At 34.5% G+C, this 25,063-nt stretch overlaps 3 protein-coding genes across 11 annotated transcripts in view; 1 reads left to right on the top strand and 2 right to left on the bottom strand.

The window, feature by feature from the left end:
* Positions 1-25,063, top strand: part of HECTD1 (HECT domain E3 ubiquitin protein ligase 1) — a 93,927-nt gene that overhangs the window by 44,762 nt on the left and 24,102 nt on the right. For 3 of the 9 annotated variants that reach the window (XM_049113604.1, XM_049113605.1, XM_025443881.3), the window contains exons 13-26: positions 3,189-3,411; positions 3,929-4,192; positions 4,310-4,386; positions 8,298-8,432; positions 9,202-9,348; positions 10,366-10,460; positions 11,520-11,625; positions 14,230-14,364; positions 15,265-15,404; positions 15,692-16,015; positions 18,092-18,258; positions 18,348-18,524; positions 22,344-23,039; positions 23,736-23,957. In XM_049113604.1, the coding sequence (XP_048969561.1) occupies positions 3,189-3,411; positions 3,929-4,192; positions 4,310-4,386; positions 8,298-8,432; positions 9,202-9,348; positions 10,366-10,460; positions 11,520-11,625; positions 14,230-14,364; positions 15,265-15,404; positions 15,692-16,015; positions 18,092-18,258; positions 18,348-18,524; positions 22,344-23,039; positions 23,736-23,957 (2,908 nt within the window). Of the gene's footprint in view, positions 1-3,188; positions 3,412-3,928; positions 4,193-4,309; positions 4,387-8,297; positions 8,433-9,201; positions 9,349-10,365; positions 10,461-11,519; positions 11,626-14,229; positions 14,365-15,264; positions 15,405-15,691; positions 16,016-18,091; positions 18,259-18,347; positions 18,525-22,202; positions 23,040-23,735; positions 23,958-25,063 lie in introns of all 9 variants that reach the window. The other 6 variants (XM_025443880.3, XM_025443882.3, XM_025443878.3 and 3 more) reach the window with 2 other exon arrangements.
* Positions 4,505-7,197, bottom strand: LOC112657759 (60S ribosomal protein L36-like). Its single transcript, XM_035720140.2, is given in 2 exon segments — positions 4,505-7,006; positions 7,008-7,197. Coding segments are annotated over 2 exon segments (318 nt in total). The 5' UTR covers positions 7,164-7,197; the 3' UTR covers positions 4,505-6,844.
* Positions 21,857-25,063, bottom strand: part of AP4S1 (adaptor related protein complex 4 subunit sigma 1) — an 83,609-nt gene continuing 80,402 nt past the window's right edge. Inside the window, exon 6 of the mRNA XM_049113614.1 lies at positions 21,857-22,629. The gene's annotated coding sequence lies outside the window, so the exon portion shown is untranslated. The remainder of the gene's footprint in view (positions 22,630-25,063) is intronic.

Raw genomic sequence — 25,063 nt, 5'->3', positions numbered from 1 at the left:
AACAAGCAAAGAAGGGGAAAAGACACACCAAGAATCAGACTCTTAACTATAGAAAACAGATGCTTATCAGAAGGGAGATGGGTAAGGGGATGGGTGAAATAGGTGATGAGGATTAAAGAGTGTACTTGTGATGATCAGTAGGTGTTGTATGGGAGTATTGAATCACTGTATTGTACACTTGAAACTCCTATTACACTGTATGTTAACTATACTGAATTTAAGTAAAATCTTTAAAAAAAAAAGAAATATGTTACAGTTCTACAGATCCCCAGCAATTCTTTTTGTAGAAATTAACAAGAAAATTCTAACATTCATATGAAAATTCTAGGGTCCTAGAATAGCTAAAGCAACATCAAAAAGAAGTTGAAGGACAGCCATCGCTGTCAACAAAGTGATCAAAAAAGTGTGGTGTAATGGTATAAAGACAGGCTAATGGTTCATGGATGGATACATGGTCAGTTGATTTTCAACCAGAGTGCTAAGGCAGTTCAATGAGGAAAGGATGATCTTTTCAAAAACTCATGCTTGAAGAAGTAGATACATACACAAAAAAGAAATTTTGATTATACATTAGGTACCACATAAAAAATTAACAGGAAATGAATAATAGACTGAAATGTATGGGTTAACATTATAAAACTTCTAGTGGAAAAGGAAAATCTCACTGATCTTGATCTTGACAAAGATTTCTCAAATAGAACCCTAAAAAGTTATACTATGGGGTGCCTGGCTGCTCAGTTAGAAGAACATCTGATTCTTGATTTCGGGGTTGTGAGTTTACCCACCGCATTGGGTATAGAGATTACTTATAAATAATAAAAAGGTTATACTATACAAGGACCAAAAAACATTAGTAAATTATAGTTTATCAAAATTAATCTTCTGTTCTTTAAGATACATTGCTTGGAAAGGGAAAAGACTAGGTGTTTGTGTGGCTCATTGGTTGAGTGTCTGACTCTTGGTTTCAGCTCAGGTCATGATAAAGCCCCATGTTGGGCTCCATGCTCAGTGTGGAGTGTGCTTGAGGTATTCAGTCTCTCTTTCTGTCTCTCCTTTTGCCCCTCCCTCTACTTGTGCTGTCTCTAAATAATAAAAATCGTAGAAAATGAGCAGACAACCCAGAAAATTGAGATTTTGTCTGAAAATATTTTATTTGGCCTTCATTTTTGATGGATATTTTCAGTGCCTACAAGGACTTTTGGCTAATCATTTCTAGCACTTTGAGAGATGGTCCATTGTCACCTGATGTGCATATTCTCCATTGAGAAATTCACTTTATTTCTCATCTTAATTCTTTGGTACATAACATAATCTATTCTAACAACATCTTTTTCTTCCTCTGGCTGTTCTTATGATTTTAAGCAATTTGACTTTCCTATGCTTTGTTGTCCTTGGTGTGCTTGTATATGTGTGCACATTTGAATGTCCAGCCCTGCTCGGGATTGTTTAATTTTCTTTGATCTTTGGGATTACAGTTTTTATCAAATTTGGAAATTTTTCAGCATTTGGAATACAATTGTCTGACTACCTTGTATGATCTCTGGGAATTTTTCAGCTTATAATTTTCCATTTGTTCTTTGCCCAACCTTATGGAGTATCATCCTGGAAATTAGTGGTCTAGTACTTGTTGTACACTCATGGTGACCACTTTGCAGATTTCTAGAGGCCTTTTTGGCTTGGGTACCTAGTCTTGAACTCATCCTCCATATGTTTGCTTTTGCCTCTTCTTCTTCTTCTTCTTCTTTATTAAGATTTTGTTTATTTATTCATGAGAGACACAGAAAGAAAGAGGCAGAGACACAGGCAGAGGCAGAAGAAGGCTTTTTCAGGGAACCTGATGCAGGACTTGATCCCGGTACTCCAGGATCATGCCCAGAGCCGAAGGCACATGCACTCAACTGCTGAACCACCGAGGCATCCCATGCTTTTGCCTCTTAAAACACAGACCTCTATTTCCTGAAATCATACTGCTGGATTCTTTTTTGTGTTCCCTCTTCTTAAGACCTTAGCCAGAAATTTGTGTCTGGACCTAGGGGGCTTACCTTACTTGTTTTTATTTTCTGGGGGATCATGGTCCTTTGTTGCATATTGTCCAGTGTTTGAAGACACTTTTTCATATATTTTGTCTAGCTTTTTGTTGTTTACAGTGGATAAACAAGTCTTGGTACTTGTTAACCCATCATGGCCTAGAGCACAATTACTTAGATATAGAAAAATTTGGAATCTGTATTTTACAATCTTATTTTAGTGTTTAAGCTAATTACTTGTTTTTTTGTGTGTGTTAAAAAAATGTTTTACATTTTTTTAAGTATAACAAATTTTTATGATGTTTAAAAGTGCTATACCCAGGGATATCTGGGTGGCTCAGGCAATAAGCATCTGTGTTGGGCTTGGGTCATGATCTCAGGGTCTTGGGATTGAACCCTGCATCGGGCTTCCTGCTCAGCAAGGAGTCCGCTTTCCCTCTACCCCCTACCCCTCCTCATGCTCACTCTCTCTCTGTCTAAAATAAATAAAATCTTGAAAACAAAAAAGTGCTTTACCATACACACATGCATGTGCACACATACCACGTTCATATATGTTTATGATGAATATTTTCAATACTTAAATATCAACACAAAAATTTTCAAGATGTCAGGCTAGGAAAACAATATTTACAAATTGTTTTTTCTTTTAAACATGCTATAAAAGCTTTTTATGGTTATAGAAATGATCCAGTATATTTGATTCACTTGGCTAAGGGTAGGGTGTTACATTTTATTCCTAAGAAGCATCTTTGGTGAGTGTGTTGGACCTCTAGGATTGAATAAAATTGATCCAGTGAAAATATCCTTTTTTTTTTTTTTTTTTTACAAGTAATTAGGCCCAGAGATGTGCTGAGTTTACCAGAGTCCTTGGTATTTAGCTAGTTATGTGTAGACCTAATCTGTTGGTCTTCTCTACCAATATACCTGGAAATGTTATAGCTTAGGTCATTATTTATGTGACTTTCTTAACATTTTTAGGACTTGTAAGATTTATCTGTAGGTAACGAGTTGAATCAAAATACATATTAAACTATAGGAACTGAATATTATATCCAGCATGTTTTAATTCTAAATTTGATATATGGACATATTTTTAAAAACCTGTGAATATTTGAAATATTACTTCCCTTGTTTCATTGAATAATTTTATACATTTAGGAGGATGAACCACAGGAGGATGCTAAAGAGCTGCAGCAGGGTAAACCATATCATTGGAGAGACTGGTCAATCATTAGGGGAAGGGACTGCTTATATATATGGAGTGATGCAGCAGCCTTGGAATTATCTAATGGCAGTAATGGATGGTTCAGATTTATCTTGGATGGGAAACTAGCCACCATGTATTCAAGTGGTAGTCCTGAAGGTGGATCGGATAGTTCAGGTAATATTCTGTTCCTATTAAAATGTTTTACAAGTTTGTATAATTTTGGTGATTTGTTCTTCTGCTAATATTTTTGCATCATAGAATAGCACATTTTTGGTAATCATATGTCCAGTTTGTTGAATACCAACAGAGAAAAGCTGTTGTATCATGGAAGCATTTAAGAGATACCCTTTTGTTGCATGAGATAAGGAATAGCACTATTATCTACTTTTAATCTCTCTTATCTTTTACTTAAAGCTACCTCTTATGATGTAATGATGAATTGTATGTGTGTAAAGCTGTCTCAAGTTGTCTTTTCCAAAAGGCTTATACTTTAAAAAAAATTATGGCTGTAGGATTACTTTTATACCTGAACCTAAATATATCACACCAGTGAGCATACACTAAAGAATAAAACTCTGCTAATTAAGTTTTTTTATATAAAATAGATATTCCAATATGTAGTTTTCTTTTTATAAAAAAAAGGAATATTTGAAAATAATAAGGTTTTAAAATAATCATTTTGTCTTTATAGAAAGCAGAAGTGAATTCTTAGAGAAGTTACAAAGAGCTCGAGGCCAAGTAAAGCCATCTACTTCAAGTCAACCTATACTCTCAGCACCAGGACCCACTAAACTCACTGTAGGGAATTGGTCACTAACTTGTTTGAAAGAAGGAGAAATTGCTATTCATAACTCAGATGGTCAGCAAGCAACAATATTGAAAGAAGATTTACCTGGTTTTGTATTTGAATCTAATAGAGGAACCAAACATTCATTTACTGCAGAAACTTCTCTGGGTAAGTTATATAGAATATATAAGTTTATCAGATAAGAATAAATGAGAAAAAAATAAATGAGTATCTTAAATTGCAATAAAATAAATTCTTTGAAATATCCTTTTTTTTTTTTTTAAGGTTCAGAATTTGTGACTGGTTGGACTGGTAAAAGAGGCAGAAAACTGAAATCTAAATTAGAAAAGACAAAGCAAAAGGTATATTTGTGGAATTTGCTTTTTCTTTTTTTGTCTTTTATACTGACTTGGTAAGGTTTCATTGGTATATTGCAAGCATTTAAAAAATTGAGCCAGATAACACAAGTTACCCTAATCTAACATTTTATTTTTCTGTGCTCATCATTTTATTTTCCACAATACATATATATTTACCTATAATTTTATATACATGCTAAACACCAACAGTAAAACATTAAAATTTGTAAGACAGTAAAATGTAAATGATTTGACTTGTTAACGTCACAAAAACTTTGAACTCCTGCTTTAAGTGGGATTGAAAATACATCATTATATTTCACAATCCTGATCTAAAATACTTTATGATAAAGCAACTTGAATGCCTGGTTCTATATTCAGATATTTTGATGTTTAATTTAATGGTCATCTTAGATGAAATAACTGTTTCAAAAAGATATAGGAGTACTAACTCCACCTTCAAAATCACAATAATAATTTTAAAATTCTATCTGTTAAGTATGGGTTGTTTTTTTCAAAATAAGGCCAAGGGATACCTGACTGGGTCAGTACATAGAGTATGTGACTCTTGATCTTGGGATTTTAAGTTTGAGCCGCATGTTGGATGTAGAAATTACTTAAAAATATAAGCTGGTGTTATTTCCATCTTTATTATATCTATTTTTTTATTTTTCATTTTTTAAAAAGAAAATCTCAATTATAATTAGATTCAGTATTTTCTGATGGCAGAAATTTTTATTTTACCTGTACAATTACATAGAATAGTTTTTTCGTGCAGTATATGAAGAGTGCTTTTAGGTGTTTGGGTTTGGGGGGTTACTGTGTTTTTTATGGCTTTAGCCTTAGAAATAGTAGTAGTAGACTTTATTTGGGGCAGTTATATATAACGTGTTTATGTTTTCATTTCTATTTGTTAATGTGTGTGCCATCTTCAAAATATTTCCAGTTGCTAGACCTTGGGGAAAAAATATTTAAATAAATAAATGAACTATTTTTATAGATATATCTAAATAAATAAACTACCTCTGTAGTTATATTTATTATTTCATGATTGCTTCTTTGTTTTTAAAAAGAATGTGAGGTCAAAAGTGCTTTCTAATTCATGGTATCTTACGGGCATTTGAGGAAGAATTATCTCAGTTGAAGATAGCCATTAGATGTTAAAAGGAATTTGAACTAAATACAGTCCATTTTCATTATTCACAGTAGTTGTATTATGTAAAGCTTCTGTGAATACTGAACCACCCATTGCTCTTAGAGGAAATACAGGGTTAGGTTCATTTGAGGCTCTGGTCACATTTTTGTAACTGATCCATTCATAATCTTCTGTATCTTTCTGTTTAAAGACATCATGTTTAATGTGTATTATTGATTTGTTAACACTGAACTTTGGCCAGTAGCACTATCATGCCTGAATGAAGCTTTCCTAACACACATGTCCTTCTTCTCGTGCTTAGGAATACTGGACAGCACTTCAGTACTAATTTTGTTGGCCATTTTAAACAATGCAAGCATCAACAAAACCACAAAAAATGTTAAAAAATGCATAACGCAAAATAGAGTGTGGAGAGGACATTTGTTTATAGAGAGCTAACACAAATATGACATTTGTTTGAAGGTAGCATTCACCTTGTTTGACCTTACATGAGAACATGCACATGAGGCAGCTCCTAAGTTTCTGTTGCACTGTGAATGTCCACAAGTGACTATGAAAGCACTGCAAGTATTGATTTGGGGATTTCAAATAAATACTAGTGAGTAGTTGAATTCACAAATATAGAATTCTCAAATAATGAGCAGCTGTAATTTTTTATAAACCTCCCACTGAGCGATTTCAGAAATTTCTTGTAATTCCTGATAGATTGTATTAACCAACCAAATTCAAAGGGAACTGAAACTTCACAATACAGAAGAAGTAAATCATAGAGAATATAGTCTCAGTCCTATTCTTAAAAAATATATTCTTAAAAAAATACGTGATTATTGATTCCGTTTCTTAAAGTCAGTAATAACTCATTGACAGTGTGGCTTTTCTTTGGGGATGAAAGTAGTACATATCAAAATATACTGATTTTAGGTAAAAATAATTTATTAATTTTAACCTTCACTTTAATTTATTAATACTATTTCATAAATGCATAGTTTCTTAAGTGTTGTCTAATATTCGGAGCTTACTTTCCTCTTGATTCTGAAAAGCACACCAAAATGGAATGAAAAAGTACTATAAAGTCATTTCAGGAGTGAATTCTTTTTTTTCTATTAGAGTTATGCTAGGTTAGTTTGTGATTTAAATGAAATTATATAAGTCCTAAATTTAGATTATTTAAGCAAATAATTTTAAAGGCTGTATGTACTAAATTTTGTCAGACCCAAGCCTGGGATACATTAATTTAAATTTTATCTTTATTTTCATTTTTTTCAAGTTCCAAAAAGGCTTTCTTATGTACAGAGTGGGAGGGGTTCAGTCCTTCTTGGTTGCTACTTTCCTCATGGCTGCGAGGACATTGTTCAGCTCTGCTGTCTTCCTCTTGGCACACATGGGTGTCCCCACTCTTTCCTTGATAAACTTGGGGGTACATTTGTCCTTTGAGACCTTGGGTAGCTCCATGGCATGCTGCTGGTAATGAGGCAAAGCTGCATATCTCTCAGATCATGTCCTGCACAAACTTGGTGTGCTTGGTGAGGTGCCCATGGCAATGGCTATTCCTTGGTTCACTCATGTTCATAGTCACCTTGTGTTCCTTGTTGAAGGCCACGGTGGTGGGATAGCGCAGAGCCATGGCTGCTGTTCCTCCATGGTTCAAGAGGCATAAAAGCTGAAATAACATTAATTTAAATGAGAGGTGACTAGTGCCCAAACTAACTGTAGTCATTCTTCCTTATGATTAAATATGTAAATATATATAGTGTCCTATATACTTTGTGTGAATGATATACATAGAAAAAAGAATAAAACTTAAAGTACACCCCAGAATGTTAAAAAGATTCAAATCTAGGTGAGTTCCTTTCTGTTCACTAGATGGAAAGCTGCCTAATTCAGGGATCATTGAATAAAAGCCAATTAGGTTTTTAAGTTAAAAAGGTTCAACTGTAGTTGATTGAATTACAGGTTGCTTAATTTTTTTTCTTATTTATATTTTCTAATTCGTTTACTGTAATTAGGTTACTTTTATTAAAAAAAAAGAAGTTAATTTTTACATGTTGTTAAAGTGGATTTAAATGAATTAAGCTCCTCTTTGGCATATGAATACAAGGTTTAAATATACCAAAAATTGGGATCCCTGGGTGGCGCAGCGGTTTGGCGCCTGCCTTTGGCCCGGGGCGTGATCCTGGAGACCCGGGATCGAATCCCACGTCGGGCTCCCGGTTCATGGAGCCTGCTTCTCCCTCTGCCTGTGTCTCTGCCTCTCTCTCTCTCTCTGTGTGACTATCATAAATAAATAAAAATTAAAAAATAAAAAAAATGTTAAATATACCAAAAATTAAGATTATGAGTTCTTTTATTTGATATTGCTTAAATGTGCTAACTCTTTTCCAGCCATTAGAACCTTTTGACGTATATGAGTAGAAGTAGTAACATTTTTTTGGAAGTTGCTAATGGCACAAAAATCTTAATCTTTTTTTTTTTTAAAGATTTTATTTATTTAATCATGAGAGACACAGAGAGAGAGAGAGAGAGAGAGAGAGGCAGAGACAGAGCCAGAGGGAAAAGCAGACTCCATGCAGGGAGCCTGACGTGGGACTCGATCCTGAGTCTCCAGGATCACGCCCTAGGCTGAAGGTGGCACTAAACCACTGGGCCGCCGAGGCTGCCCAAAAATCTTAATTTTAAAAGTTGCACATGTCTATGTAGGTAAAAGATTTGTTAAAAGTATTAATTGTGGAAATTCATATTTGCAATTTTAATTTTGCAGGTACGAACTATGGCTCGAGATTTATATGACGACCACTTTAAAGCTGTTGAAAGCATGCCTCGTGGAGTAGTGGTAACACTCAGAAACATAGCAACTCAGTTAGAGTCATCTTGGGAACTTCATACAAATAGACAAGTATGTTATTCAGCCTCTAGATTTTATGACACATTGATCTCAGTTTAGTTTTTCCCCCCTTTATCCTTTATATTTTGGGTATTGATGAGGGGTCAGCAAATTATCACCTATGGGCTAAATTAGGCCTGCCACCTATTTTTATATGGCTTTGTGAGGTAAGAATGGTTTTTAAATGATTTAAAACAAATCATAGGTAAGAGTAGTATTTTCTGATACATGAAAATTACATGAAAATGTAATGACTGTGTCTAAAAGTAGTTTTATTGCTCATAGCCATGCTCACTCTTTTCCATATTGTCTGTAACTGCTTTGGTGGCATTTGGTGGCATGGTTATAGGACAGAGTTGAGTAAGTGAGACAGAGGCCATATTAGCCCGTAAAGCCTAAAATACTTAGAATTTTTCCTTACAAAATGTTTTGTGCACAGGGTGCCTGGGTGACTCAGTCGGTTATACATCCCGACTTGATTTTGGCTCAGCTTATGATCTCAGGGCTGTGAGATTGAACACTGTGTTGGGCTCTGCGCTCAGCATTGAGCCTGCTTAAGAATCTCTCTTTCCCTTTCTGACTCTCCCTACCTCTTCCTTCTCTAAAAAAATTTTTTTTCTGACCCTAGTAAAGATAGAATTTACATTAATAATTTGAATCTCTTATTCTTATTTAATATCCAACTTATTATCTTGGTAATTGATGTGATAAATTAAGTATATTAAGACCTGTTTATTTTTTTGTTATTTTTGTCTTCATTAAAATTTTTCTTTTCTTTTAGTGTATTGAGAGTGAGAACACATGGAGAGATTTAATGAAGACAGCCTTAGAAAATCTAATTGTACTTTTGAAGGATGAAAACACAATTTCACCATATGAAATGTGCAGTAGTGGATTGGTGCAAGCACTTCTTACTGTCTTAAACAATGTAAGTTTCTGAAGTAGTACAGAACAGATTATGTAAGTACTTTTGACAGTTGTTTGTACTACACTTTTGGCAAAGCAGTATTTACTTTGTTTTATCAAGAAATATTTAAAAATCAAGTTAATAAATGTTAATATTTATAATTTTTCTATCCTTTATGTGGTATCATTAGTTTGAGCCAGTTGAATACAATAATTGAGTGTGTTTATATTTTTGAGTTTCCCAATTATAATTTATTCTGGATTTTGTTTGACAAAATACTTACTTTAGTCTAAGTTTTAACATTAGTCACTGCTCTGATTTCTTCATAAAATGAAGTTAATTTGTAGACCTTCTTAAGTGCTTAAATTACTTGCCTAAACTTGATTTATGAGCCATAACTGTTTTGGAAGTTACTGTAGCTATTTGACAAGTATTTGCTAATAACCTTATATTTCTCTTCAACTTAATCTACCTTTAATATCTCTTTATTGTGTTAAAAATCTCTTTATTTTAATGAAACATACTTACAACAAATTCTAACAAAAGAATAAAAAGTGCAAGTTTTCTTAGTTCTACTTCCCAGTTTAATTTTTGGTCTTAATTAGTATATGTAGTAATACACTTTTAAAATTCTCTTTAACTTCTTTACATTGTATATTCCCTTCATTAATCTTACCACTTGTATAATTTCCACTTATTAAAATGTTAAATGAAAAATGTTCATTTGTAAATAATCCGAAATCATCTTGCATACTATACTTTGAGAGGAGCTGATTTAGCCATGTAATTGCTACCCCATTATATTAAAAAAAATCTATATATTAGCTGTGATCTACTAGTTATATAGTACTAAAAAGAATTTTAATTGAAAGAGAATAATGATTTCACTTAGATTATGTTGATAACTTTGTAATAATATGTTAACATTTATCTTTGTAATGTGTGTTTTTCATAAATTTTGGTAACAGCCTTAAGATACTTTTTGTACCTTTTTAATTTTTTTTAGAGCATGGATTTATTTTTATTTTTATTTTTTAGAGCATGGATTTAGATATGAAACAAGATTGTAGTCAACTGGTAGAAAGAATAAATGTTTTTAAAACAGCTTTTAGTGAAAATGAAGATGATGAAAGGTAAATCACTAATTTTCTTTTAATTTGATGTTTGCAGTGTTTAAAGTTGTTATACTTCCTTTAAAATAGAGTCTAATACAGTGCTTCCACTCAAAATAGGAACTCTGTAATTAAGTAAAAAATTAGCTTTGTATTTTAAATGTATAATAATGGAAAAGATTTTTAAAGCATTTTATTTTTAAATACTTATTTGAGAGAGAGTGTGATTGAGTGGGAGAGAACACATGAGCAGGAGGAGAGGGAGAAAGAGAAGTAGACTCTCCTGCTGAGTAGGGAGCCTGATGTTGGGTTCGATCCCATGATGTCAGGTCAATCATGACCTGAGCCAAAGGCAGACACTTACCCAACTGAGCCACCCCGGGGCCCGTAAAGGCCTTTTTTGAAGAATTTTTAAATCTAATGGAATAAAAGAAAAATTACATGTCTGTTATGAATGCAGCTGACCACTTAAATTAGATATTTTGTTGTATATCTAAAACTAATTTAACACTGTATATCAACTACACTTAAAAACATTAAAATTAGATACCTATTTAATACAGAAGTGGAGATTTGAACACTGATTAACTATTTGGTGATATTGGGTAATAAAATTTATTATTGATGAATTATAAATTGTTAATTCATTTTTAGGTGTAATAATGATAAGAGTTTTGTATTTTAAGAATTCTTTTTTTGTAGAGATACATATTCAAAATATTTCTGGATGAAATGATATGCTCTCTGATATTCAAAATATATTGGACAGAGAGAAATGGGTTAGGGATACAGATAGAAATCAATTAGTTATTAGTAGATAATTGTTGAAGCTGTGTCTTGGGTTGATGAAGGTTTATTTTACTATTTACTTTTGAATGTGACTGAGGTTTTAAAATAAATGAAATTCATTTCATTAATTTGGGATACTGTTTTAAATGAATTACTATATTTTATGGGTATATAGTAATTTAAAGAAAGTAGGAGTTGTACCCAACCTGTGATGTTAGTTAATGCAGTTTCTGTATTAACTTGGTTATGAAATTATATAAACGCTCTGAACAATTATTTTTTTCTTTGTAGTCGACCAGCAGTTGCATTAATTCGGAAATTAATAGCTGTACTAGAGTCCATTGAACGTCTACCTCTTCATTTGTATGACACACCTGGATCCACATATAACTTGCAGGTAACCATGAAAATGCAGTTGCTACTATTGCTGAATACATTTAGGAGAAGTCTTTTACTTTTCTTAAGAAAAGAAAAACCTTGTTTCATATTGTAGTAATAACTAACCATTATGCTTACACATTAAAGACTATAAACCTAATGCCATTTGATTGTTTTTTAATGACTTGAATTATTAATATTTTAATTTTTTTATATAATCAAATTGCTGTGGATTTTCAATAAATGTAATAAATCATATTTGGCCCATGGTAAGTAAAAAAAGAGGTCTTAATAGTGGAAAAGACAGGAAAAGAAATGGGGTCCTTTTGTTCTAGAGTTACAAGTTAAGTCCTTTCATACATATGTGTATTAATAGATGAAAAAGTATGAAAATATTTGAAGGACCTTTTTTTTTCCCTTTCTTTTTTTTTTTTTTAATTGGGAGTTCAATTTGCCAACATAGCATAACACCCAGTGCTCATCCCGCCAAGTGCCCCCACTCGGTGCCCATCACCCAGTCATTTACCTTGCTTTCTTAATGTCATTTGTTAAAGCCAGGTGGCCTTTCTTAGCTGTTCCTATTGATTCTTTAGGAAATCTGTTATGAGTTTTATAAAAAGCTTGTTTTTCTCCTAAATGTTTTTTGGTTTACATTCATACTCATTTATTCATCTATTCTTGTGTTAGCAGCTGGTATCCAGATATGAATAGATAGAACAAATACTCTTTGTATGAATATCCCAACCCAGATCTTTATTATATCTTTTTGTAGGTTACTTTAGTATTCCTTACATGTCATTTCGCCTGAATCTTGCCTTTATTCAGTCTATCCTGCTTGCTCTGCATGGAATCATTTCTTTTAAATAAAGCCTTTAATTCTTTTTTTTTTTTTTTTTTTTTTTTTTTTTTTTTTTTTTTTTTTTTTTTTTTAATTTTTATTTATTTATGATAGTCACACAGAGAGAGAGAGAGAGAGGCAGAGACACAGGCAGAGGGAGAAGCAGGCTCCATGCACCAGGAGCCCGATGTGGGACTCGATCCCGGGTCTCCAGGATCGCGCCCTGGGCCAAAGGCAGGCGCCAAACCGCTGTGCCACCCAGGGATCCCATAAAGCCTTTAATTCTTGATGAGATAAGCACTTGGTGTTATACTGTACTTTGGCAAATTGAATTTAAATAAAATATTTTTAAAAAATAGAGCCCTTAATAAGTGACTAAGAATCTGTATTTGCCAAAACAATGGTTACTCAAGACAAAAATCTTGTCATACCCCCCAAAATTTTGCCACACCCCCCAAGAATCCAGTAATCTTAGCCAAAGCCACTAGATTCCCAGAGGAGAGAACTTGTCCAGGTAGTTAAAATATGTTAGTGTACCTGACATGGAATCATATTTAACATGATGCTGAGGTCTACTTTGTGTTGGATTTTAGGTAGAATAATAAAGAGGAGCAAAGGGCATTTTGGCACATCTCCCTCCCTTTTTTAAAGATTTTCTTTTTTAAGTAATCATCACACCCAACAGGGGCTCCAAATTACAACCCAGAGATCAAGAGTCATATGCTGTACTGACTGAGCCAGCCAGGAGCCCTAGTATATCCTTTTTAAGGTTATCCTTTTTTTTTTTTTCTTTTCAAGATTTTACTTATTTATTTGAGGGGGAGAAAGAGAGAGAGCACAAGCAAGGAGAGGATGAAACAGACTTCCCACTGATCAAGGAGGCCAGTGCAGGGCTTGATCTCAGGACCCTGGGATCATGACCTGAGGCAAAGGCAGAAGCTTAACGGACTGAGCTACCTAGGCACCCCAGGGCTTTGTCCTTGATAAGTAAATGAGGCAGAGATAAGTCTCAAAGACTGGAAAATTCCTCGCTTATACAGTCCTAGGAGCACCAACATCTTTTATTATTCACTGCCCATTTTAAGAGACTGTGTAACAAAAAATGATAGGAAGGCTGGTAACGTGTCCTCTGGTAATTTTGCAATCTAAATTGCTATCCACATGCCCATGTTAAGTATTTAATTATGTATCTATAGGAATTAGTGAAGATTTAAACAGCATTGAAACTACCTAAAATTGCTAGTTTCATACTTGCTTCAAAACTGTATTGGATTGGAGGCTATTTTGTATTTTTAAAAGTTGATTAGCCATGGGGGTTCATTTGTAGAGCATGCGACTCTTGATCTTAGAGTTGAGTTTGAGCTCCACATTGGGTTTATGTAAAGCTTACCTTAAAAAAAAGTTTATCGGCCATAGATGTTTTAATATATTCTATCTTTACTGGAATAAATTAGCTAAATAATTTGCTACTTTTTATAACTTTACCTGGAAAATTGCAACTTTTAAGCAATGCAATACTTCCGTTAGTGTTTTATGATTTCTTTAAACCATGTATATTTGAAGTTGTTTATAGAAATTCTAAGTGTGTTGTTAACACTGTTTCTTTCTTGAAAACCAGTATCACTTGTTCAGTGGTCCTTTTTTAAAAAAAATTAATAGACATTGATCCTTCTTCTATGGTTATACTTTATAATTCTCAATTACTATTGAGAACACTTCTCAGTTTAACAATTCTAAGAGAAAAACCAAGGTGCTTTCTGAAGCAGTTTTATCATTTTTGCTCAGATACTCACTAGAAGATTAAGATTTCGGTTGGAACGTGCACCTGGTGAAACTGCATTGATAGACAGGACTGGCAGGATGTTGAAGATGGAACCCTTAGCTACAGTTGAATCTCTGGAACAATATCTCTTAAAAATGGTGAGTTTCTGGCAAGGCCAGGGTGAAATAGGCATTCTCTGCTATGGTTCAATCCATTAGAAAAGTACTTGAGAAAAAATAAAAGTACTTGCGGAAATCTGTACGGAGAGTTATAGTAATACCCCCTTTGACCATGTAATTCCTTTTTTTGGACTCTAAGAATCTTTATATATTATAAATATTTATTAGTCATTTGTAATACTAAAATTGTGAACAAAATCCTAATGACAGTCAATAAAGGAATATCAAGCTAATACTTATGTCCATTAATTTGAATATTATATAGCTATTAAAGTGTATAATGACTGGTAAGGGAAAAAAATTTAGGTATGATATGATCAAATGTTGTTTCAGCCTGTCTGTTGAAATTATGGAGTAAAGAAATACTCTATGATACTAGTAGTGGGGTGCTTTGGTTGTAGAAATTTGTGTTTTTCTGTTTTTTTCCATAATATATTTTTTAAGATTTATCTATATATTTATTTGAGAGAGAGCACATATAAGGTGGGAGGGAGGGTCAGAGGGGGAGGGAGAGAGATAATCTCAAGCAGACTCCTCACTGAACATGGAAACCACCATGAGATTTTTCCCCAGATATTCTCTAATGAGTTTTTATTGTGACAAAATAAGTCACATTGGGGCACCTGGATGGCTCAGTTGGCCTCTGCCTTCAGCTCAGGTCTGATGTCAAGGTCCCGGGATCGAGCCCCGAATTAGGCTCCCACTCAGTGGGGAGCCTGTTTCTTCCTCTCCCTTTCTTCCTCCACCCTCATGCACTCTTTCTTTCTCTTATAAGTAAATCAACTCTTAAAATAAGTCACATTAAAGGGATAGGAAAAAGTGGGCAGTGCGTTTGAAAATAGCATTATTAAGGTGTCTTCTGTATTTTCTTTGGTGTAGGTAGCAAAGCAGTGGTATGATTTTGACCGATCTTCATTTGTTTTTGTTCGAAAATTAAGAGAAGGCCAAAATTTTATATTTCGACACCAGCATGATTTTGATGAAAATGGAATCATTTACTGGATTGGGACGAATGCCAAGTAAGTCATGCTATTTAATGTAGAATGAAAACATTCATCTGGAAAAAAGAATTTCAGGTAGTTAAGAATAAAATTATTAACCACTCTGAGTATCTTACAGTGTAAGGAATTTTGTCTTACAGTTTGAAAATAAGACTATCTGAGATACTTTTTATGAAGAAAAAAATATCTAAATTGTCAATTTTAGGATTTAAAAAATTAATACAATTTTATATGGAAAAGAGCTACTATAAATAAATACAGTTATTTTAATAGTGTGAACTGCTGATTTTTTTTCTTTTATTTAGGACTGCATATGAATGGGTAAATCCAGCTGCTTATGGACTTGTAGTAGTTACATCTTCAGAAGGAAGAAATCTACCTTATGGCCGTTTAGAAGACATACTAAGTCGTGATAATTCAGCTTTAAATTGTCATAGCAATGATGATAAGAATGCTTGGTTTGCCATAGATCTGGGTCTCTGGGTGATACCGTCAGCATATACACTTCGTCATGCTCGTGGTTATGGAAGGTCTGCACTGAGAAATTGGGTTTTCCAGGTATCCAAAGATGGACAGAACTGGACTTCTTTGTATACGCATGTTGATGACTGCAGTCTCAATGAACCAGGGTTAGTTGAGGAGTCTTTGCAAATTGAAAAACTCAGTAAAGAGCTTGTTTATTTTTATAACTGTATGCCCTTAGAGCTCTTTTTTTTGTGTGTGTGTGAAATATTGAAGCAAGATTTTCTTTTTAAAAATGTCACTTGATACTATGAGGTATTAAAACTTTGAAATAATTTTATCAAAACTTTTAACAGCTTTAGATATAACAGTAGAACACTGAGCCTGTTTGTTTAAAAAGAAATTAATATATAGTTATATGTATCTATAGCATGCTAATAAAAACACAGAAAATGGGATTAGTGTTTTCTAAACTCTATATGCATAAGATATATGTGTATATTCTACGAATTAGTGGTAGCTATTGCTGGTTATAGAATTTTGGTTAAACTTCCAATTTTTATTTTAATATGTCTCTTTTTCTAAATTTTATATATTGACCATATTTTTTTAAAAAAACAAAGTATTATATTCCTTTTTAAAATTTTTATTTATTTACCTGAGAGAGGGAGAGCATGCATGCAGAAGGTGCAAGGGGGGTGGGACAGGGAGTAGTCACTACTTCACGCAGAGCTCAACGCTGCTGATCCCAGGCCCCGAGATAACTAAAACCAAGAGTCTGATGCTCAACCAACTGAGCCACCCAGGTGCCCCGAGAGAATTGTATTTATAAAAATTTTAGTTCTACTGAGTTTTTTTTTTTTTTTTTTTTTTTTAAGATTTTTATTTATTTATTCATGAGAGAGACACACAGGCAGAGACACAGACAGGGAGAAGCGGGCTCCATGCAGGAAGCCTGATGTGGGACTCGATCCTGGGACCTCAGGATCACACCCTGAGCCAAAGACAGGCACTCAGCTGCTAAGCCACCCAGGCATCTCTAATTAATCTCATTATTATTTTTTTATTTTATTTTTTAGTCTCATAATTGATACTTATTTTAATAAAGTGGTGTCTGCCAGGCTTCTCCACTATAAAGGTATTTCTTTCCTGTTCGTAATTAATAAGTATTTTGGTGGGGGGAGATTCTTTGAAATTACATAAATATTTCCTCAGCAAAATTTCAATTTATTTATATCAGTATAAGATCAGAGTTTCCTATTAAATGGATTATAATCTGTTTTTATCATTATTTATTTTAATATTCAAGTTGTCCTGAGTTTTATTTTTTTATTTTATTTTTTTTAATTTTTATTTATTTATGATAGTCAGAGAGAGAGAGAGGCGCAGAGACACAGGCAGAGGGAGAAGCAGGCTCCATGCACCGGGAGCCCGATGTGGGATTCGATCCCGGGTCTCCAGGATCGCGCCCTGGGCCAAAGGCAGGCGCCAAACCGCTGCGCCACCCAGGGATCCCCCTGTCCTGAGTTTTAATTGAACAATGGTACATTTTGAGGGGAATATGGGGCATGGAGTTAAATTACTTTCTGCATTTGACAGAGTATGGAAGGAGCTCCTTAACCTTAGAATTAGTAAATAATATTTTCTGGCTTTAAATTTAATATTTTAATATATCATTTTAAGCTTTGCAAGAATTTTAAAATACCTTGTTCATCTTAAGAACATACTTGTTCTTGGGCAGCCCCGGTGGCGCAGCGGTTTAGCGCCGCCTGAAGCCCGGGGCGTGATCCTGGGGACCTGGGATCGAGTCCCGTGTCAGGCTCCCTGCGTGGTGCCTGCTTCTCCCTCTGCCTGTGTCTCTGCCTCTCTCTCTAGCTGTGTCTCTATGAATAAATAAATAAAATCTTTAAAAAAAATACTTGTTCTTAAAATTTCTTTTTTTTTTTTTTCCTTAAAATTTCTTGTTTTATTTCTTTGGATTTTATCAATCATAAATCATTTAAAGTTATGAGTCATTAGTTGTGTACATTTAACCATTTCATTTTTAACTTATTTTCTTGATGGCTGATTTTGTCCTTTGATATCTTGATTCTTATGTAACACTGGAATTCAGTAACAGACTGAATGTGGAAGTTGATTTATTTTTTCTGTTGGTCTCTATTATGTAAAAAATCTTCGCCAGCTTAAACATCTTTTTCATCTGTTTTAAAACATTATGTCCTTTTTTCCCTAACACATTACAGATCAACAGCCACCTGGCCTCTTGACCCACCAAAGGATGAGAAACAAGGGTGGCGACATGTGAGAATTAAACAGATGGGAAAGAATGCTAGTGGACAAACCCATTACCTGTCACTATCTGGATTCGAACTTTATGGCACTGTAAATGGAGTATGTGAAGACCAGCTAGGTAAAGAGATGATAGCAGGGTTTTAACTTAAAAACAAATCTATTTATAAAATGTGACTTGTTTATAATTCTCTAATTTCTACTTTACAGGAAAAGCAGCTAAGGAAGCAGAAGCTAATCTTAGAAGACAAAGACGTCTAGTACGCTCCCAGGTTCTGAAATACATGGTTCCAGGGGCTCGTGTGATCAGAGGCCTTGATTGGAAGTGGCGAGATCAGGATGGCAGCCCACAGGGAGAAGGTACCGTCACAGGGGAACTGCATAATGGTGAGTAGGTACTTAGCATTTGTAGTGTAGAAATGGAGTATTTAAATAACAAAGTCTTTTTCTTTTGTTATTTTGGGATAGTTCACAAATTGTAAAAATGTCCCAGCACTGTGTAGAAGAACTGTATTGATTTTATGTTAAAAATGGAAAAATCATTTACTTAGAATTAAGGGAAATTTTTAATTTCTGTTTTGATTTAGAACTTATTGCTAATACTTCAGTGATTAATAAGTTAGTATAAGTTGAATACTCTAAAGACACATTTTCCACTGCTTTTTTTTGGTGTATTCCTAAGTTTTCAGTGGTCCTTAATTTCTTACGCTTTTCTTGTTGGTGTGATAGGAATCAGGCAGTTATTTTTTTTCTCTTGTAAGTCATGTAGAAGAAGAAGCATTCACATTTTTAATAAGTATTCTTTTAATGAAGTGTAGAACAAGAATTGTAGCCTCTTCGTCTATTAATAGTGTTTAAAATAATGTTCATAATATTTCTCAGCCTACTAGCTTTTCTTTGGATTTTAAACTTTGATATTTTATAAGGTAAGGGTTGTTGTTTAAGTCAAATTCACTTTAAACCTTTGATACTGTAGATTTTAGAGAAGTTCATTCCCACTTAATAAATTGCTCTTCGATTCCTAAAAGCAACTTAAAATGTCTATTTTTTTCTTATAAATACTTAAAAGGTTGATTTATTAGTGGATAATTTGCCTAGCCAGTAGTGTGTTCCTAAGAATTTTGGTTGGCATTAAAAACAAAAAGGAGTAAAATGTTCATATTCTTATACCAAATATCTGAAGAGCTATAATAACAGTGACCGTGCTTAGAGGAATGACTAATACTTAGTATCTTAATATATTCATGTTCTGTGTGATACAGGCATTTATTTATCTGATAAATTCTTGATTTTCTTATTTTTAAGGTTCTATTCCTTATATTACCTTACTACCGTAAGGCACTTCTGTATAGTTATACCCTAATTGCAAATCATCATTACTGCAGGTTTACAGTGAATGAGCATATACGTAACTACCAATATTAATAAAAACCAATAATAGTTGAGATGACAGTAATGCCATTCAACCCAGAGATTTTATTTTATATTTATTTATTCATTTTTTAAAAGCTTTTGTATATTTATTCATGAGAGACAGAGAGAGAGAAAAAGAGGCAGAGACACAGGCAGAGGGAGAAGCCGGCTCCATGCAGGGAGTCCGATGTGGGACTCAATCCTGGGACTACAGGATCATACCCTGGGCCAAAGGCAGATGCTCAACTGCTGAGCTACCCAGGCGCCCAACCCAGAGGTTTTATTTTATTTTATATTATTTTATTTTTTAAAAGATTGTATTTATCTATTCATGACAGACTGAGAGAGACAGGCAGAGACACAGGCAGAAGGAGAAGCAGGCTCCTTGCAAAGAGCCTGATGCGGGACTTGATCCTGGGACTCCAGGATCACACCCTTAGCTGCAGATGCTCAACAGCTGAGGCACCCAGGAGTCCCAACCCAGAGATTTTAAATGTTCTTAAAGCATCTTATTACTTAGTTAATATTGTTTCCCCTAAATTGTTTGTTTTGGCTTTTATGTGTATGGGCTGGTCAGGGATATATGAATGCAGTTTATTTTTCTCAAGCTGGAGTCCGCTGAAGCAATTGCCTAGGCAAATGGGAATCTCAATTTTATAATTTAGTATATAAGAAAAGCTTATTTTTCTTGATCTGACTAATGTAGAGAGGTTCAGGGTTTCGGCTGACCAAGGTGGCCATTCTTACTAAGTCTTACATTAAAACCTTCATATTAGAGGAAATGCTTAGCTTTCAAATAGTTAAACCAACCATTTCTTTTCCTTCCTTCCTTCCTTCCTTTTTATTTTTCTGAAGATTTTACTTTCAAGTTCTTTCTATACTTAGTGTAGCGCTTGAACTCACAACCTCAAGATCAAGTTCTCTCTATACCTAATGTAGGGCTTGAACTCACAACCTCAAGATCAACCTCAAGATCACATACTCCACTGACTGCTGAGCCATCCAGGCAGGCACCCCTGAACCACCCATTTCTTTTTGTGGAGAGAGGGGCAAAGACAGAGGGAGAGAATCTTGGGCAGGCTCCACATTCAGTATGGAGCCTGATGTGGGGCATGATCTTACAACCCTGAGATCATGACCTGAGATGAAATCAGGAGTCAATTGCTTAACTGACTGAGCCACCAGGTGCCCCAAATATCTTTCCTTTCTAAAGAATCTGTGTTACTGGGAATACCCTTTGTTTTTTTTTTTTAATGTATTCCACAAATACAAGTGCCTGCTATGTGAAGGGTACTTTAACTTCAGATAAACAATGGTCACCAAAAAAGCATGTTATCTTGCCTTCTGAGTGAAACAGAAAAACAGTTAACAGATCTTGATGATTGCTATGAAAAAATAAATTACCAGTGTATTTTGGAGCTGACTAATGCAAGATAAATGTTATTTTTATTTGGAATTGATATATTTTTGAACCTTTTCCTTTATTCACACTATTCCATGTTGTAGAAGAGATAGTTAAATGTTGGTTCTTCACAAATTATTTCAGCATATGGAATAAATGGGGGCAGTTGACATTTCATTAAAACCAGATCATGTAATTTTGAGGCTATTAGTTTTCCTCCCATAGAATTTCTATGCAGATAATCCATACAGGTAATTCAGTATTACTTACACCCCTCTGAGCCTCATCATTAATATATATGAACTTGTTATATGTGTGTGTGCACCTGTGCGCATGCATGGCAGTACCTGTGTGTATGGGTGAAGTACTTTCAAACTTTATAAGGCTTGTTATATTTTTAAAAATACGTATATTTTTATGTGTTGTGTTTTTCCCTGAAGTAGTTAGCTTATAACACTAAACAAAAATTGTAAAATTTTTATTATTTTCTGTTCTAATAGTCCATTTGTTTTACTGCTTTTGGAAGGTAATTATTGTTTTTTAAAAAGAGCAAGCATTGTTTTACAAGTACAAGTAAATATACATTGAATATCATGTTCATTAGTTCTTTGCACATTATTAGCTTTAGCTTATAGGTTCTAATAAAAGAGCTTAGTATTTTAAAATTTTTGTTTTTAGAATTTTCTGTGCTTATTCAAATATAGTAAACTTAATCATAAGAAAACCAAGTAACCACTGAACTTTGAGAACACAACCGAAATGCTAACTTAGTGTTATTTGAGCTGGTGACCTAAAATTTGTACAGTGATACATGAATATTTTGTCAATTACTAGAATTTAGCCCAAACTTAAAAATTAATGATAAATCAGAACTTTTTTCTAAAAAGAGCATTTGACCCCATAATCATATTTAGCAATTATAAAAACCTTTTATTTAGATTTCATCGATAAATTGAAGTAGTATTCCACCATTTGTATCAATCTTTTTATAGTTTTTCCCCTCAAAAGATACCCCGATAGATGTAAACATGACCGACCCTTACATTGTTTTCAAATATCAGCAGAGCAAGCAGTTCAGAAATAAGAGAAATAAAAGGAAGAATTTAATTTTAGTTGGCAGACCTTTAATGACTATAGAAATTCAGAGAAGTACAGCACTGATGAAAAGCTGATCCCATATTGTGGAGCTACTGTCTGACACGCTCCTATCTGCTTTCTGCCGGGTCTCACAAACTCCTGTCCCTTTCCAGGCTGGATTGATGTCACCTGGGATGCTGGTGGCTCAAACTCTTACCGTATGGGCGCAGAAGGAAAATTTGACCTCAAGCTTGCACCAGGGTACGACCCTGATACAGTGGCATCACCCAAACCTGTTTCATCCACTGTTTCAGGCACAACGCAATCATGGAGCAGCTTGGTGAAAAACAACTGTCCCGACAAGACATCTGCTGCTGCAGGCTCCTCAAGTAGAAAAGGAAGCAGCAGTTCTGTGTGTAGCGTGGCCAGTAGCAGCGACATCAGCTTGGGTTCGACCAAAACGGAACGGAGATCAGAAATTGTAATGGAACACAGTATAGTTTCAGGAGCTGATGTCCATGAACCAATTGTTGTTCTTTCATCTGCTGAAAACGTCCCTCAAACAGAAGTAGGGTCATCTTCCAGTGCAAGCACCAGCACCTTAACAGCGGAAACGGGAAGTGAAAATGCTGAAAGAAAGTTAGGCCCCGATAGTTCTGTTCGCACTCCTGGGGAATCTAGTGCAATATCCATGGGAATTGTTAGTGTTAGTTCTCCTGATGTTAGTTCAGTGTCTGAGTTAACTAATAAAGAAGCAGCTTCACAACGGCCCCTTAGCTCTTCAGCAAGTAACAGACTGTCAGTGAGTTCTTTGCTGGCTGCTGGGGCCCCTATGAGCTCTAGTGCAAGTGTACCTAATCTGTCCTCAAGAGAAACATCTAGCTTGGAGAGTTTTGTAAGGAGAGTGGCAAACATAGCACGGACTAATGCCACGAACAACATGAATCTAAGCCGAAGCAGCAGTGATAACAACACTAATACTTTGGGGAGGAATGTGATGAGCACAGCAAGTAAGTGAGCTTTTCCTTATGGAACCCAATCGTTTTTCCACTCGGAGGGATGCAAAGTAGGGTTTCTTGTTCAGTGGGTTCTGGCTGCAGTCTTTAACTAGATCATTAACCATGTTACATACAACTACGTCAGATTTAGCACTTCAGGAATATGAAATTAAGTTCTATAGAATCATGATCTCTTAAGAATTCAAATCAGGTATGATAAAGAACCTCTTAATTGGAAAGGATAAAACAGTAACACACTTCTATTTTCCACTCTTCTATGATAAATTGTTAAGTTCAGCTGCATGAGGAAATAGATAACTATTAAATATGTCATAGTCAACTGAAATCAGAGCATCACACTGGTTTAACTTTTCCTTAGGTCCTAAATTGATATTAGCTTCTGGAAGGTATTTAATTCTCACTTAAGCTAATGGGTAATTCCTTTGGAAAATATCATTGGGAATTAGTTCATTGCCTGTTTCACTTTTTAAAAAAGCAGGACTTAATTTTTTGAAAAAATAACAGTGCTATAAAAACAAGGATTCTTAGTTGGATTTCAGTTGGGTTCCCAAAGTTGTTGCTTTTTAGCCTTTTAATAATTAGTGTTTGATAATCTCATTCTTTTACTCTAAATACAAAACCTAGTTTTTCTTAGGTTTATACGATCCCACCATCAGTCATCCTGATTTGCTTCATTTTTATCTTTAGCTTCTCCTCTTATGGGTGCTCAGAGTTTCCCCAATTTGACTACACCTGGTACTACATCAACAGTGACAATGTCAACATCCAGTGTGACTAGCAGCAGCAATGTGGCCACAGCAACAACAGTCCTATCAGTTGGTCAGTCCTTAAGTAATACTTTAACTACTAGCCTCACATCCACCTCCAGTGAGAGTGACACAGGTCAGGAAGCTGAATATTCCTTGTATGGTAAGTGATAGTTTAAAATATTTAGGTATTTGTAAAGTGATGCTTTACCATGTTTTCCTGCTATGTGGTTTTTAACTGTCAATTAGAAAATAATTATCTCCTATTAAAGATACGTCATCTTCATATAAGAAGAAAAAACTCAGCGTGTGGGGGACTATTAAATTATCTGATCATAAGCAGACATCTAGGAACTTTTGTGTCTTCCTTTTCTACCCTGTGCACACTAATGACATTTTATTGGAAAAATCCTAATAACAAAGATATTTGACACTTTTATCAGAGAAGAATAGAAGTGTAAGAGATTAATAAGCTTTGTAAAGTTATATTCTTTGTATACTATAATGTAAGAGGAAAAACACTCCCCACGTATCTCCTCTATATTCTCAACACTATTCACAGAATGCTTCACTGCTGGCACCACTGACTGGCAAATGTTTGTGAATTTTTCCCACACCGAGCAGTTTTCAGACACAAGGTGGGTGTCATACAGTTTAACTTAGTTACTCAATTATGGCACTATTACTACCTGGAGATAAAGTTACATCCCGTAAGTAAAGGCCTCAGTTCTATGATACTATCTCCCCTTCAGATGCTAATTGAAAGTCATCTGTGTTACAGACTGGGTATAAATTGGTGGCTTCCATGACCCTTTCTTCTTGTTCGATTAATTTGCTAGAATTGCTCACAGGACTCAGGAAAACATTTTATTTACTAGATTTTAGTTAGCCTTTACTTAGAAAAAGGATATAACTTGGAAACAGCCAAATGGAAGAGATGTGTAGGGTGAGGTCTGGAAGGTCCCAAGCACAGGAGTTTGTCCTTTTGGAGTTTGGGGACCCTACCAGCCTGGAAGCCCTACAGGCTTCATGACTTAAGCACAGTTGATTAAATTATTGGCCGTTGGTGATTAAACTCTGTGTGTGGCCCCTCTTCTTTCCCCAAAAAGGAGTTATCTTTCCAGATAGCTCCTTTCTCTTCTCTTTTCTTTTCTTTTTTTTCTTTTCTTTTCTCTTTTCTTTTCTTTCTATTTTATTTATTCATTCATTCATTCATTCATTCATTCATTCATTCATGGAAGACACAGAGAGAGGCAGAGAGAGACACAT

Source organism: Canis lupus, chromosome 8 (assembly GCF_003254725.2).
Source record: "Canis lupus dingo isolate Sandy chromosome 8, ASM325472v2, whole genome shotgun sequence".
NCBI lineage: Eukaryota > Metazoa > Chordata > Mammalia > Carnivora > Canidae > Canis > Canis lupus.
This window is presented reverse-complemented; position numbering and strand designations above follow the sequence as displayed.